Source organism: Podarcis bocagei, assembly GCF_964188305.1.
Source record: "Podarcis bocagei genome assembly, chromosome: 13".
NCBI lineage: Eukaryota > Metazoa > Chordata > Lepidosauria > Squamata > Lacertidae > Podarcis > Podarcis bocagei.
Window position 1 is genome coordinate 14,278,835 of NC_138138.1, and position 16,225 is coordinate 14,295,059.

The 16,225-nt window shown below is 48.0% G+C and overlaps 1 protein-coding gene across 3 annotated transcripts in view; it reads right to left on the minus strand.

The window, feature by feature from the left end:
- PIP4K2B (phosphatidylinositol-5-phosphate 4-kinase type 2 beta) overlaps positions 1–14,417 on the minus strand; it is a 43,289-nt gene extending 28,872 nt beyond the window's left edge. For 2 of the 3 annotated variants that reach the window (XR_014001285.1, XM_081166665.1), the window contains exons 1-2: positions 13,556–14,417; positions 4,168–4,265 (exon numbers count right to left, since the gene is read on the minus strand). Coding sequence is in view for 2 of the 3 variants with exons in the window: in XM_081166665.1 (XP_081022791.1) it covers positions 4,168–4,265; positions 13,556–13,732 (275 nt within the window). In the remaining variant the exon portion in view is untranslated. Of the gene's footprint in view, positions 1–4,167; positions 4,266–13,532 lie in introns of all 3 variants that reach the window. The other variant, XM_081166666.1, reaches the window with a different exon arrangement.
- Between the last annotated feature and the right edge of the window lie 1,808 nt (positions 14,418–16,225).

The following is a 16,225-nucleotide window of genomic DNA, read 5'->3' on the forward strand; positions in this document are numbered from 1 at the left end:
TAGCAACTCCAGCTTTTAATGTGGTTTTCATTACTGAGGTCCAGCACCGAGGGCCTTCTGGCGGGTCCCTGACTGCGAGAAGCCAAGTTACAGGGAACCAGGCAGAGGGCCTTCTCGATAGTGGCACCCTCCCTGTGGAATGCCCTCCCACCAGATGTCAAAGAGAACAACAACTACCAAACTTTTAGAAGACATCTGAAGGAAGCCCTGTTTAGGTAAGCTTTTAATGTTTGATGTATTCAAGTATTTATATATTTTTTTGGGAAGCCGCTCAGAGTGGCTGGGGCAGCCCAGCCAGATGGGTGGGGTATAAATAAATTATTATTATTATTATTATTATTATTATTATTATTATTATTATTATTATTACTGTGCCTTTTGCTAGATAGCAGTTTGTCAAAGCCTTCCATAACCTTGCATTTATCACTACCCAATTACCATTGCATCATGCCTGTTCACCCTCTTTCTTGGCATATTTTCTCAGACAATGTTTAGAATCATAGAGTTGGAAGAGACCCCAAGGGCCATCGAGTCCAACCCCCTGCCAAGCAGGAAATACCATCAGAGCACTCCTGACATATGGTTGTCAAGCCTCTGCTTAAAGACCTCCAAAGAAGGAGACTCCACCACACTCCTAGGCAGCAAATTCCACTGTCGAACAGCTCTTACTGTCAGGAAGCACCACAGCAATACTCTCTAGAGCTGATGTAACCAATAGATAAAAGTTCAGCCTCTCCCTGATTTGTAATCCTGCCAATCGAATCCAATGGAAGACAAGCGGGTGATTCCTCTTGATGTGTGCTGTGACACTCTTGTTAGGACTTGCATTTTCACTCTGCCCAGCAACTTAGAGAAGTTGGCAGTGTTTGTGCAGACATAACCCCCAGCTTTTCAGAAGACACTGGCTTAATCTTATATAGCAACCAGATCCATTTACATCTGTACCAAGTAAATGTCTTTCCCCCTTGTGTCTCTGCAGAGTCACATTGGTAGGTATGTGCCAGCCAGAAATCTTAACGTGCTACAGAAGTTATGGCACCTATACCAGCACATGTCTGACCAGATCCCATCCCATAAACCTGAACTGGGGCGCATTACATGTGTTGGGATACTGCCGGGGAGACGGGGGCAGCAGGCTGGCCCCCAGCTGGCTCCAGCCACTAGCCAGCAGCCAGACGATCACCGGTCTCCCTTGGAACAGCATCAATCAGCAACACAAGCCTCAGATACGTTTAGAGACTTGTGCAAGCTCTATCAGCAGAGTGAATAAATCTTCTCACAGCAGAAGTGGCGGACAGAGGCAGATGTAAGCATTCATTACAGGCATTTATTCAGCATAGTTCAGGAACAAAGGAAAACATGTCTGCTTCCCTTCATCTCCAGCAAAACAGCTAAAAGCAAAAGCAATATACAAACGGAAGTTCCCAGCAGACTTGCTGGAAGTAAACAGGCATGTGACACACAACAGTCATGCCTGTTCCCTTTTAAGGTGGAACGGAACTATATCCTAACAACATGCTCCCCTTGCACAAACATTGAAAGTACTTCTGAAGATAGTTGCTCCATTGCTCTGGAATAGTACAAGAGTACAGTTGTATCTTGGAAGTTGAACAGCTTAGTTCCTGAACGTTTTGGCTCCCAAACATTGCAAATCCAAACATGCCTGTTTCCTGCAGCCTATCAGAAGCCGTACTTTGGTTTTCGAACATTTTGGAAGTCGAACGGACTTCCAGAATGGATTGCATTCGACTTCCAAGGTACAATTGTACAACTAACAAAGTGCTAGTGAACCAAGGCATAACCCCTTGAAGAGTTCTTAAAAGGTGCAGTGGAAATTCTCCTTCTCTTTCATCAACATCAATGAAACATTTTTGCAAGATAAGCACAACAAGGAGTGGTCACCTAGAACACATATTATGGCAAGGTACCAATTTGCAGCACAGTATTACGCCTCTTTACTTGGAATCCCCACTGTGTTCAACAGGTCAAATTCCCAACTAAGTGTTCCCAGGATACTAACCCCAGCTACAGTGGTGCCTCGCAAGACGAAATTAATTCGTTCCGCAAGTTTTTTCTTCTTGCGAGTTTTTCGTCTTGCGATGCATTGAAAATCAATGCGTTCCTATGGAAACCGCCTTCAGACCAGGTCCGGGGACAGTCTGTCCCCCGACCTCTTCTGAAGGCTGGGGGGGGGACAAGGGCTTTTCTTCCCACCCCCAGGATTTTAAAAAACCCCGGGACAGCGGAGGACTTCTCCGCTGTCCAGGCGATCTTAAAATGCTGGCAGGCGGCATTTTAAAATCGCCCCGGACAGCGGAGGACTTCTCCGCTGTCCGGGGCGATTTAAAAGCCCCTGGGAAGGCAGGCAGGGGGGACAAAGACTTTTGCCCCCGCCAGCCTTCAGAAGAGGTCCTGGACCTCTTCTGAAGGCGGGCAGGGGGGGCGAAAGTCTTTGCTCCCCCCCGCCTGCCTTCAAAAGGTGTCCCCGCGGCGGCGGGAGGTGTCCCCTGCCCCCCGCCCGGCTTTGGAGCACCGGAAGAAGCGATCTCCCCGCAGCCCCTTGCTGCAAAAGACGTCCGGGGGAAGCGGGGAAGAAGCGCGTCGCTTCCCGCTGCCCCCGGACCTCTTTTGAAGCAAGGGGCTGCGGGGAGATAGCGATCTCCCTGCAGCCCCTTGCTGCAAAAGACGTCCGGGGGAAGCGGGGAAGAAGCGCGTCGCTTCCCGCTGCCCCCGGACCTCTTTTGAAGCAAGGGGCTGCAGGGAGATAGCGATCTCCCCGCAGCCCCTTGCTTCAAAAGAGAAGACCCGCTGTCCCCGGGGCAAGCTTCGTTTTGTGAAGCAAGCCCATAGGGAAATTCGTCTTGCGAGGCAACTCGAAAACGAAAAAACTTTCGTTTTGCGAGTTTTTCGTCTCGTGAGGCGTTCGTCTTGCGGGGTACCACTGTAGTTTGTTCCCCACTCCTATGTTCAAATGCTGGGCAACTGAATTTCCTGCACCCCAAATCCTATATTTAGACAGAAACAAATATTGTCCTTTATTTTATGGGAAGTTATTCTGTTCTTGGTTTCTTCTGCAAGGTACGGTAGATGTAACCTTGAATATATCAGTCTCCTGAAGCAGAATGAGGTCGCCTCAAATCAGATTCCAAAACGTCGTGGTCAAAATATACAGAAGCGGTTGAAAAGCACTAAGCGCTAAAAATTGCAAGGTTAATGAACAGTGTAGCCACAAAATGCACAATCTAAGTGTTCCTTGGTTTCATAACAGCTGTCCAGAGGCAGGGAGGGGAAACTGTGGGCAAGCTAATCTTGAGCTAAAGCGGTAAGAGCTCTTTCCATATGCAATACAAGATGTATCTGTGTCTCTTGTTAACACAGGTTTAAACTGCTGAATGATGGAATGAATTTGAAACACACAAAACCATAGCATTAGCATATGGGGTGTTTATTTATATGCACTGAACTTCACAAACACCCCAAGAACACACATATACACCTCAGGTGCTGTTCAGTTAAAATCCATTCATTCCCCCACAAATTAAAAATCATTAGTTTTAGGATTTTGCCAATTGCTTCCTGTGGCAGTTTTGTCATATTCTTTTCGGCTTCTGCTTAAAACACTTTTGTGCAGGCGAGCCTATCCAGACCTGTAGAAGTTACATTTTACATTTTTTGCAAGCCAAAAAGAGCTTTTCTTAAAAAAAGAACTGATATATAAATTTTGTTAAGTGAAAATAAACATATGGAAGGAGGTGTTCCTTTTAAGGTATGCAGGTCTCAAACCATGACAGGCTGAAAATGTAATCAGAACATCAAACTGGGCTTGAAAGCATAAAATCTTATAAGTAGCCATATGCCGCTGGGTCTGAATAGGAGTTGTAACGTTTCTCACAGCCTGTCTTTTTCAAAAGATGAGCTGCGGCTTCCAAGCCATATCCACACACCAGCAGGGTTTAGAGTACACAGACAGACACGTGGGAAATTGTATATAAAACCACGCTCCTCTACGGTCTATGCTTCTCGTTTCTCTCACCTCCATTGCAAAGTGACTCCTGTGAAATTATGGGCGATACATCATTGTACATCAAGTAAAAAGAAACCAGCTATTTATATATTGAAGTTCCTATCTAGGGAGGAATCAGATCAAAAGTTACGTTCATTACTCACTTGTTGAAAAGATGATTGTCCACCTTAATCTTGCTGTAGGCCTTAAAGTCATCTGGCATTAACATAACTGGGACAGGGACATTACTCAATTCGTTAATCTGAAAAAGAAACACAAAATCTAAATAGGCAATGAAGGGAGAAGGGAAAGAAAACCATCTGTACTGCTGGCACTTGTGAGCGCAGAGCCAATAAACCCCATTAAACTTTCACTGGGAGAGTCAGCGCTATGTGAAGGGGAGCAGAATTGTACAGAACAGAAACCAGATTTCTATTCAACCACACGCTTAATGCATTGCCAGACTGAATTCCCTGCTGCGTTTACTGAGCAGGTACAATCCTGAGGCTACAGCTGCCCGTGCCACGCATTTGTGGGAACTGGAATCCAGTCTTATGAACTCATTGGCCAAGCTTGGATGGGTATATCTTGGCGTATAAAGCTGGGATGTGAACATGTTGTACACACACACAACCTCTTTGTTTCTCCTTTGCAGCAAGCCATGGTTCCTCCCTTTGAACTACTTCGTATTAATGAGACCCTAAATAATAAGGGAGGGGACACAGGTGGCGCTGTGGGTTAAACCACAGAGCCTAGGACTTGCCGATCAGAAGGTCGGCAGTTCGAATCCCCATGACGGGGTGAGCTCCCGTTGCTCCTGCCAACCTAGCAGTTCGAAAGCACGTCAAAGTACAAGTAGATAAATAGGTACTGCTCCGGCGGGAAGGTAAACGGCGTTTCCATGTGCTGCCTTGGTTCGCGAGAAGTGGCTTAGTCATGCTGGCCACATGACCAGGAAGCTGTACGCCGGCTCCCTCAGCCAATAAAGCAAGATGAGCGCCGCAACCCCAGAGTTGGGCATGACTGGACCTAATGGTCAGGGGTCCCTTTACCTTTACCTTTAAATAATAAGGGTAGGGCTTTCAATAGCTACAAAATTCTACTTAGTAAAGTATTGGGCTCTTCCCAGGGGCTACGATCAGTGTGGGAGAGTAATCTGGGCCTTCAGAGAGAGGATCAAGTATGGAAAGCAACATGGTCTAAACCCCAACTTAAAACCATCTCTGTAAGAATACAGGAAGCCACGTTGAAAACATTGCTAAGATGGCATCGGACTCCACTCCTGCCTAGTTAGAATTGGCAAAGGCTACTTCAGTTTATGTTGTCAGGGTTGTGGACATGCTGAAACATTGCATCACATGTGGTGGGATTGTTGCATAGTTCAGAGATTCTGGATCCAAACTTCTGACACTACAGTGGTACCTTGGGTCTCAAACTTAATCTGTTCCAGAAGTCCGTTCCAAAACCAAAGCTTTCCAAAACCAAGGCACGCTTTCCCATAGAAAGTAATGCAAAATGGATTAATCCGTTCCAGACTTTTAAAAACAACCCCTAAAACAGCAATTTAACATGAATTTTACTATCTAACGAGACCATTGATCCTTAAAATGAAAGCAATGAACCATGTACTGCAGTCACACAATCAATCAATCAGTAGCTGAACTGGGTTCCACACAGTCATAACAACAAAACAAAAAAGAGCCACAAAAACGCAAAATAAATAGCAAAAACAGACAGACCTCAGCGCAACACTCAGAACGGAAGTGTTGGCACTCAAATCGTCAGCGTAACACTCAAAACGGAGCACGTTCAGCTTCCAAAAAAAGTTCGCAAACCAGAACACTTACCTCCGGGTTTGCAGTGTTTGGGTTCCAAGTTGTTTGAGTACCAAGGCGTTTGAGAACCAAGGTACAGTGGTGCCTTGCAAGACGAAATTAATTCGTTCCGCAAGTCTCTTCGTCTTGCGGTTTTTTCGTCTTGCGATGCACGGTTTCCCATAGGAATGCATTGAAAATCAATTACTGCGTTCCTAGGGAAACCGCCTTCAGACCAGGTCCGGGGACAGTCTGTCCCCCGACCTCTTCTGAAGGCTGGGGGGGGACAAGGGCTTTTCTTCCCACCCCCAGCATTTTAAAAAAACCCGGGACAGCGGAGGACTTCTCCCCTGTCCGGGCGATCTTAAAATGCTGGCGGGCGGCATTTTAAAATCGCCCCGGGACAGCGGAGGACTTCTCCGCTGTCCGGGGCGATTTAAAAGCCCCTGGGAAGGCAGGCAGGGGGGACAAAGACTTTTGCCCAACGCCAGCCTTCAGAAGAGGTCCTGGACCTCTTCTGAAGGCGGGCGGGGGGCGAAAGTCTTTGCTCCCCCCGCCTGCCTTCAAAAGCCCTCCGGGACAGGCAGGCAGGGGGGGAGCAAAGACTTTTGCCCCCCACCCGCCTTCAGAAGGTGTTCCCTCCCCGCCGCCCGGCTTCGGAGCATCGTTCCGAAGCCCGGCGGCGGCGGGAGGAGGCGTTCCCGCCCCACCGCCCGGCTTCGGAGGAGGTCCGAGGACAGTGGGGAAGACGCGCTGCGCTTCCCCGCTGTCCCGGATATTTCCCTATGGGCTGTCGTCTTGCGAAGCAAGCCCATAGGGAAATTTGTCTTGCGAAGCGCCTCCAAAACGGAAAACCCTTTCGTCTAGCGGGTTTTCCGTCTTGCGAGGCGTTCGTCTTGCAAGGTACCACTGTACCATTGTATCTCCACAATTACTTCACAGATACTTTTCTCAGACCCAGCTTTGGCACTGCTATCCTTGGAGTGTGCGACCAACTCATCTATCACGCATAAATCTCTTGTGCTCATGCTTCCTGCGGCAGCCAGTGGCTGCCCATTGGAAGTCCAAATCACTTCCTTCTCTGGAAGAGTTGCTAGCGAAAGAATGGGACATTCCATTGTCAGAACATCTGACATAAAACCAGAGAGGCCTCAGTGGTTCATCAAAAATGGATCCTTTCTACTCAATACGGCATAAGTTTTTCTCCTGTGCTAACTCAACTGAACAGCCCAATAAACCCCTTGCTTTACAGACAAGTATGTGGAGAGGTTTTGTTGAGAACTGAACTGACCCATCTTTTTCTCCTCGTGCAACAAGTGAAAATGACATTGCACTTTCAGTAGTTTATTGGTTTTTTTACTCCACCCATGTATCTGTGTTTTATTTTTGTACTTTTACATATATTTTTACTCACCGTATCTATCATTTTTATTGTATTCTGTATGTGTTTATGCCAATAAACTTTTAATTCTTTTTTAAAGCCATGATTCAGCTAGGAAGCCTCTGATTAACCACAGTTTCCCATTTCACCTAAACCAGGAAACTATGGTTAGCCACAGCATATATTAAACCAGTTTGAATAGGCTCACATTGTAAGATAATTTGGGACAGTCACATTTTACAGGCAAAGCCCATTCACTGTGGATTTGCATGACACTCTTCCATGGGCATGAACAGTCCACATTATAAAAAATAAACTTACCTGTGTCCAGTCAATCAAAATTCTGTGTCATGAAAAGCAGAATACTACAACCTAAGTAATGCAATTATTTCTCTCTCTTTTGTGTAGGATTTATTCTCATTTAATATCCAAGGGACTATAACAGGAAGGGGCGGAGGGCTTGCCCCTGACTACTGGAAAGCTTTTTCAGTTCCTTACATTACAGGAGGCACCACCCACCCACTTTCAACCATGGCAGTGGAAAAACTTGCGCGCTCTCTCTCTATACAGTGGTACCTCGGGTTACATACGCTTCAGGTTGCATACGCTTCAGGTTACAGACTCCACTAACCCAGAAATAGTACCTCGGGTTAAGAACTTTAATTCAGGATGAGAACAGAAATCGTGCTCCAGCGGCGCGGCGGCAGCAGGAGGCCCCATTAGCTAAAGTGGTGCTTCAGGTTAAAAACAGTTTCAGGTTAAGAACGGACCTCCGGAATGAATTAAGTACTTAACCTGAGGTACCACTGTATATATATGACCCTTTACAGTATAGGAGCCGAGTGCAAAGTATGGTAAAAAACATTCCAGCTCTATACTGCAGGTGAGGAGTTGCAGGCATTTGAGAATTTGCAAAACACCCAGGAGAGATTCAACTGGAAACACAAATAGAAGAGAAAAGACTCGCTGAGGTAACTGGGAATAATTATTTTTCATTGCAGTACCAGATCAGCTCGATGGTCAGGGAAGCAATGTCACTTTGCCTTCTCAGAATACCATCTCCCATGCCAGTTTTCCAGTACAACAGGGTTTCCCATTTTTGAGAGTTCACACCTGGTGTTGGAGCTGCAGGACACGTTAGGGATTCTTTTAGCACCCTGTCCGCACCACTACCAAATAGTCTCCTTATCTGACTTGGCGTTGAGAATTCCCAAGAAGTTAATCCTGGGGGACTTCAACAGCAATGACAAGACCCCTCAAGCAGGAGTAGCTCAGTCATTTAGCAGTGTTTGAAATTCCCCAGGCACCAGGTATGTTTTGTGACTGGCGTGGGTCCAATTGTGACCAGCGTGGGTCCAACTGCTACCACATGGAGATCCTTGGTTGCCAGGTTGGCAACTGACATCTCCATCTGACTGGCCTCTCCGACTTCCTTCAGCAGGTAAGCTTAAGAAGGGCTTATTTAATGTGTTTATATCCCACCTTTTCCTCCAAGGAGTACATGGTTCACCCCATGTTCTCAGTTAATCCCTACAACAACCTTGTGAAGTAGGTTAAGAGGCTGGGACTGGCCAAAGTCACCCAGTCAGCTTCATGACCGAATGGGGATTTGAAATTTCGTCTCCCAGGTTCTAGTCTGACTAACCACTTAAACCCAGATGCCAACTTTGCTGCCACATACACCAAGAGAACGCCATCACTGGACCCAACAACATCAAACATACCACCTCAGGCCTATTTAATTGCTCATCTTCTAACATTGTGTATGCCATCAAATGCCAGCAGTGCCCTTCAGCTCTTGGGTTAAGTACTTAATTCGTTCCGGAGGTCCGTTCTTAACCTGAAACTGTTCTTAACCTGAAGCACCACTTTAGCTAATGGGGCCTCCTGCTGCTGCCGCTCCGCCGGAGCACGATTTCTGTTCTCATCCTGAAACAAAGTTCTTAACCCGAGGTAATATTTCTGGGTTAGCGGAGTCTGTAACCTGAAGCATATGTAACCTGAAGCGTATGTAACCCAAGGTACCACTGTATTGGCAACAGGCCCTTTGAAGAGCTACCCATGCTTCATAGCTGCCCCTCAGTATAAATAAATAATAATAATAATAATAAATTTTATTTGTACCCAGCCCTCCCTGACTGGAGCTGGGCTCAGAGCGGCTAACATCATATAAATAGCACAGTATACATAAAAACAGGCACCAATTAATTAAAATACATCTTAAAATTAATTCAGACAAATTAAAATCTGGACAAATGTTATCAGCGTAAGAGCCAGGCTCAAAGCTAGTGTCTCCTGAATTTCTAGTAGCCAAGGCGTATTGTTCTTCCCTGAATCTAAATTGGCAGCACACTTCATGCTTATACTTGCGAAATTAAGAGAAGATTCTGTCGCTCGGTGACATAAAAATGACTTTGAATGCAGAAAAGGCGGACTTTCACTTCCCAGCATTACCAGGTCAGGTACCAAAGTTGGAAAAGCCTGAGACCCTGGAGAGCAGCTGCTAGTTTGTCCTGCAGACCATTCTCGTCTGCTGTCTACTATTATGCTTCTTATTTTTATGCACTGTAATATATGTTCTTAATGTTGTGCACCGCCCGGGGATCTTTTGAAAAAAGGTGGTATATAAATCAAATTAATAATAACGATAATGATAACAACAACAACAACAATAATAACCACGATAAAGAAATCCACACAATTTGTTTCCTGAGAAGAGCCAAATGACTAAGAAGTCAAACCGTTTCTGTGCACTACCAACTCTGAGCCACACTGAAGGGGCAACTAGCAAGGCTCTCCCATGTCTGACAGGAGATAGCCAAGTACCTTCAAGAAGGGCAGAGGCAGGGCATTAAGGCAAGAACTGCGGTTTCCCCTCAGCAATCTGAGGTATCCTACCCCTGCCACGTGGAGGCTCTATTGAGCTGTTGGGACTAATAGTTGCATACCCATAAAGAGGTAAAGGTAAAGGGACCCCTGACCACTAGGTCCAGTCGCGGCCGACTCTGGGGTTGCGGCGCTCATCTCGCTTTATTGGCTGAGGGAGCCGGCGTACAGCTTCCGGGTCATGTGGCCAGCATGACTAAGCCGCTTCTGGCGAACCAGAGCAGCACACGGAAACACCGTTTACTTTCCCGCCGGAGTGGTACCTATTGATCTACTCGCACTGGCATGCTTTTTAACTTCTAGGTTGGCAGGAGCAGGGACCGAGCAACGGGAGCTCACCCTGTCGCGGGGATTCGAACCGCCGACCTTCTGATCGGCAAGTCCTAGGCTCTGTGATTTAACCCACAGAGCCACCCATAAATGCATCTAATTATCTTTAAGCCTTTTATGCTGGTGGCCAGCATCACCTCTGGCAACAAGAAACCCCACAGATTAACAACTATGTGACCCCTCTGTCCAACCCAAACCTACCCAACCGATTTGGCATGATTGGTCAAAGCTATTCCCTTTTTATTCACTGCGTTTGCCTGGCGACTTTCCTATTACTTGAGGCAACTTAAAACAAATTGAATAACACAGTTGCAACAAAACACGCCATTAAATCAATATTAAAAAATTACAGGTCAGCTGCAGCAAGTAAAAGCACTGCTTGTAAATTCAAGCCGTCCAGTTTCTTTACTCAATTCATCAAACCCTAGACAAAAAATAATAATAATCCAGGTCTCCTTTGCCCTCCAGTTTCCTGCTGCCAAAGTTGACATTCTCTCAACTTGCTACTGCATTTTGTCTCAGGCTTAGCAGAGGCAGAGGAATATCCAATAATCGGAGAGTGAGGTGTGGTTTCACAGAGTTTATGCATGACACATAGGACAACACTGCCACATTTATCACAGGGAATGTGAAAGTCCTGGCGAAGGGGGCACTTTGCTCATGTAAGTTATGCATGGCGCCAAAATTCACACCATTGAATAATCCAGCCCCCTCTCACTGACCAGTACATGCATATATACTGTAGACAATTGTGTTTTAAGATTCCTGAACAGACAGCATTGTTCCCAGTCCACAGGAGGTGGGCTCTGTCAGGCATAGGCAAACTTGGCCCTCCAGATGTTTTGAGACTACATTTCCCATCATCCCTGACCACTGGTCCTGTTAGCTAGGGATGATGGGAGTTGTAGTCCCAAAAACGTCTGGAGGGCCGAATTTGCCTATGCCTGTGCTACTCAATAAATGCCCCACCAGTTATCTGGGGCCATTTTATCAACCACAGCTAGCAAACACCTTTAGGGCACAGGTGGGAAATGTGGAATTTGCAGGCCTCCAGGTCTTGGACAACGCCCATCAACCCTCTGGCCATGCCCCTTGGCTCATGGGGACTGGAGTTCCACAACACGTGGGTGGCTGGTGTACAAATGATTGCAACCAAAATGCCTATTAAATTGCAACAGTTGATAACATGTTTGTGTAGCATTTATCTGGCACACTGTTGCATACTAGAAATGTTGCCATCTTCTCTCATTCTCCACCCAGAAACTCGGGAAGGTACTCTTCCCATTTGACACAAGTGATCAATAGAGTAGAAATAAATTGCAACAGAGCGAGCTCAAGATGAATGGGGATAGGAACCCAGATTCAGCAAACCAGTTCTGTCCTCAACAGAGGAAGTGACCACTCATTTCTGTTACCTGGTGTAAAAGGAGGGGCTTTGAATAAGGCTGACAGAATCTCATTTGCCTGGTAACCGTAGCACCAATAATAGTTGGGGAAATATTTGGAATATTTTACAAGCCTCATCAAGCGCCAAACCACCATCCAAAAGTATGCATGCATGTTTTAAATTGTGAATTATTAAACCCAAGAAATCAGAATTCATCACGGCAAAATAATGTATTTATAGAAACAAGTTTGTGGTGTTCAGCTTACTCCAAACAGACACATCCAAGCCAATATAAAAGTGGAAACTTGCTTGCTTAGATCTGATTTAGGGTGCAATCCTACTTGCACTTATCTGGGAGTAAGTCCTACTGCAGGAAATTGGGCTTACTTCTGAGCAGAAACATGTAGGACTGTGGAGTTAGTTGCTGAAGTGGCTGAAAAACCTTTTGTCTCTTCTTCCCATAACAGCTGAAGAGAAGGGTCAACAGGGAAAGCAGCCCTAGATAAGGTAAACTGGGAGGTGGACTTGTACCTGCCTACCTCACTGTGTGAAATCGATGTGAAGGACATCCACGTAGAAGCCCTGCTGGATCAGACCAAAGGCTCACCAAGCCCAGCACTCTGCTCTCACAGTGGCTGACCAGATACCAATGGGAAGCCCATAAGCACAACATGAGCACAACAGCCCTCTCGCACTCGTGATCCCCAGCAACTGGGGACTTACTGCCTCCAATACTAAGGTAGTATATAATCATGGGGATGCAGGTGGTGCTGTGGCTTAAAACCACAGAGCCTAGGGCTTGCTGATCAGAAGGTCGGCGGTTCGAATCTCCGCAACGGGGTGAGCTCCCGTTGCTCGGTCCCTGCTCCTGTCAACCTAGCAGTTTGAAAGCACATCAAAGTGCAAGTAGATAAATAGGTACCGCTCCTGCGGGAAGGTAAACGGCGTTTCTGTGAGCTGCTCTGGTTCGCCAGAAGCGGCTTAGTCATGCTGGCCACATGACCCGGAGGCTGTACGCCGGCTCCCTCGGCCAGTAAGGCGAGATGAGCGCCACAACCCCAGAGTCGCCCACAACTAGACCTAATGGTCAGGGGTCCCTTTAGCTTTTTATATAATCATGACTAGTAGGTACTGATAGCCTTATCCTCCATGAATTTGCCTAATCCCCTTTTGAAATCATTCAAGATGGTGGCCACCATCACATTTTGTGGTGGCTTCTTCCAAAATTGAACTATGTGCTGTGTGAAGTCCATCCTTTTGGATGTTCCGATATTCAACTTCAGTGGATGACCCCAAGCTCTTGTATGAGTATTATAACCTGCTCCGCATACTACCAGATTATTTTAAAATAGAGGTTGGGAAATGGTGACCCTCCAGATCTTGCTAGACTATATCTCCCATCAACCCTGACCATTGGGCTGATGGAAACTGCAGTCCAGTGAAACCTGACAAGCCGCCCGTTTCAAAAGATGAGAACTTTTAAATTCCCTTTTCCGCCAAGCATGTTCTCCTGCAGAATATGGATCCTAATCCATGTTGGCAACAGAACCTGTAAGAACTGGTTCTTCCGAGCTTAGTCACTGAAAACAAACAAACAGGTGATGCGAAAGATCTGCCACTAAGACTCATGGCATGAGAAGGTGTACCTCTCCTAATGGAGACGGATGAATACCACATTTCGTCTCTCGCCTGTGCGTGACTCAAGGGAAGTGGGAGTAGGGATCTACCTACGTTTGCATGCCTCTCTTGCTCACCGTGTGGTTGACTCCCCACATCAGGACGCTGAGGAGCGGCTCCGAGGCTCGGAAGAGCTTCACCTTCTGGCACACAAAATGCTTCTTCTTCGTCTTGGTCTTGGAAGCGCTCAGCGCCGCTCCGATGGCCGCGCCGACGTTTGCCGAGGCCGTGCCTCCGGTGCAGTTGGAGGCCATGGCGGCCAGGGGATCCTCCGGGCTCCTGGCTCGCCAAAAAACACCACCACCACCGCGCACCCCTCACAGCCCCCTAAGAGCAGCGTGGCCTGGGCATGCTCCCTTTCAATACCCGCTTATTGATGCTCTTTGGGTGAAAGGCACACCCCTTCCGCTACCACAGCTCAAAATGGCACCACTTGCCCCATGCGCTGGCACTGCCTGGCATTCCCCAGAGAGGCACCCCCAAAACCAAAAGTTGCCCCCCCTCAGTCCCCTAAGTGGTACCTCCTGCCTCCCTCTGCCCCCCTTGCTGAATGCAGTGGTATCACCCTCGACGGGGCCCTCCAGAAGCACCACATGGAGCCTTCCTCACCCACGCGCAATGGAACATTCCCCCCCTCGCAGACACGCACACGTCAAGTCTGTGGCATGCCTCCCCGCCCGCCTCCCCCGAATGGTACCGCCCGGCCACGCCTCCTCAGAGCTGTTACCATTCCAAGCCCGTCAGTAGCACGCCCTCCCTCGCTCTCTTGCCCTCTCCCCCACCCGCGAGAGAATTCAGAGTGGTACCGCCCGCCGCCGCCGCACCTGTATCACCTGAGCCGCTGGCTCGCAGCAGACCCTCTCCCCCCCCCCGCTGCGTGCCACCGAGTGGTTCCGCTCAGAGAACCGGCCGCCGCGCTGCCACCCCCGCCGTCCGCATAATGGTCGCGCCCGCGCCCCACCCACCCGCTGTCAGCTGCCGAATAGCGCCGCCCGCCTCCCTAGCGAACCGAATCCGGGCGCTTGCCCGCCTCCCCCCCCGCCTCACACAGAGACACCCCTTCGCGGCCGTCAAAAATAGTTTCGTCCGCGGACAACGCGTCGCCCCGCCCTGCCCCGCCTGCCCACCTCCCTTCCACCCCAACTCCCCCCCCGCGCTTCCTCCTCGGTGGTTTGCTCCACCGCGGAACGAGCACCCCGCGCGCTCGGCTCCTGCGCAGAGGCGTCAAGATGGCGTCGGCCGGAGGGAGGGGGGCGGGCGGCGGGGCGGGATGTACCATTTGCGTTTCAGTTGGGGGGAGAAAAGTGCTGTGAGGATCGTTAAAGTCAAGGCACGCGGGGGTTCCCCTTGTGGAGGGGAGAAAAAAATATCAATGTGAGGCAGGTTAAAGGGAGATTCGTGCAGCGGAACCAGAAATATTTCCTCCACATCCCTGTCTTTTAGTATTAGTACGCTCCGGTAAAGAGAAAGTGACGTACAGGTGGGAGGGACCACGCCTCTCCGTTTTACGACCAATCAGCGGAGAGGCGCCTGGAATTATGAATGGGGGAATTGCGATGGTACGTCAGGGACGTGGTGTTTTTGCAGACAGCGCCGCCTGTGGCTGGAGTGAACCTCACGCAATTCTAGGGCCTTGTCTCCCTTTTCACTCATAGCTGTCATGCCTTCAGTTAGCCCATCCACCCCATTTGCCAACCCAGAGAGAAAAAAGTGCCCAGTGTATAGGTAAATTTGAGCCCTTGTTCCTTTTCTCCTCCATTAAGCATTGTCTCCGCCACAACTATCCAACTTCCAGCCCATTTTGGGCTGGTGGGGAATCATTCATAAATAATAATAAAAATAGCAATTTTATTATTTATATCCCGCCCATCTGGCTGGGTTTCCCCAGCCACTCTGGCTGGCTGACAGCACATAAAGAACTGTAAAACATTACACATTAAAAATTTCCCAATACAGGGCTACCTTCAGATGTCTTCTAAAAGTCAGATAGTTGTCTATTTCCTTGACATCTCAAGGGAGGGCGTTCCACAGGGCGGGTGCCACTACCGAGAAGGCCCTTTGCTTGGTTCCCTGTAACCTCACTTCTCGCAGTGAGGGAACTGCCAGAAGCCCTTGGAGCTGGACCTTAGTGTCCCGGGCTAAACGATGGGGGTGGAGACATACTTTCAGGTATACTGGGCCGAGGCCATTTAGGGCTTTGAAGGTCAGCACCAACACTTAAAGAAGCCTAAAGAAAAAGGGTGACTCCTCCCAGGTAAACCTCATGCCCACACACAAGACTAAAATTAATCAATCAATCTAGTTCAACCCCATGCAACGCAGGAATCTTAGCTAAAGCATCCATGACAGATGGCCACCCAACCTCTGCTTAAAAACTTCCAAGGAAGGAGAGTCTGCAACCGTTCCACTGTCAGACAGCTCTCACTGTCAGGAGGTTCTTTCTGATGCTTAGTTGGAATCTCCTTTCTTGTAACTTGAAGCCACTGGTTCGAGTCCTGCCCTCCAGAGCAGGAGAAAACAAGCTGGTTCCCTCTTCCATGGGACAGCGCTTGAGATATCCGAAGATGGCTATCATGTCATATTCATAAGCTGGTCCACTTTATTTCTAGTTTCACAAAGTAAAGAGCAGTTTGGATGGGACAAAGGCCTAAAAATGATTGGGCTGAGGTGGAAGTGGACAGTGGTAATAATTATTCAAAGAGGATGTGGTAGCCAAGAAGAAGGGAGCAAACATGTAGATGCTTGAG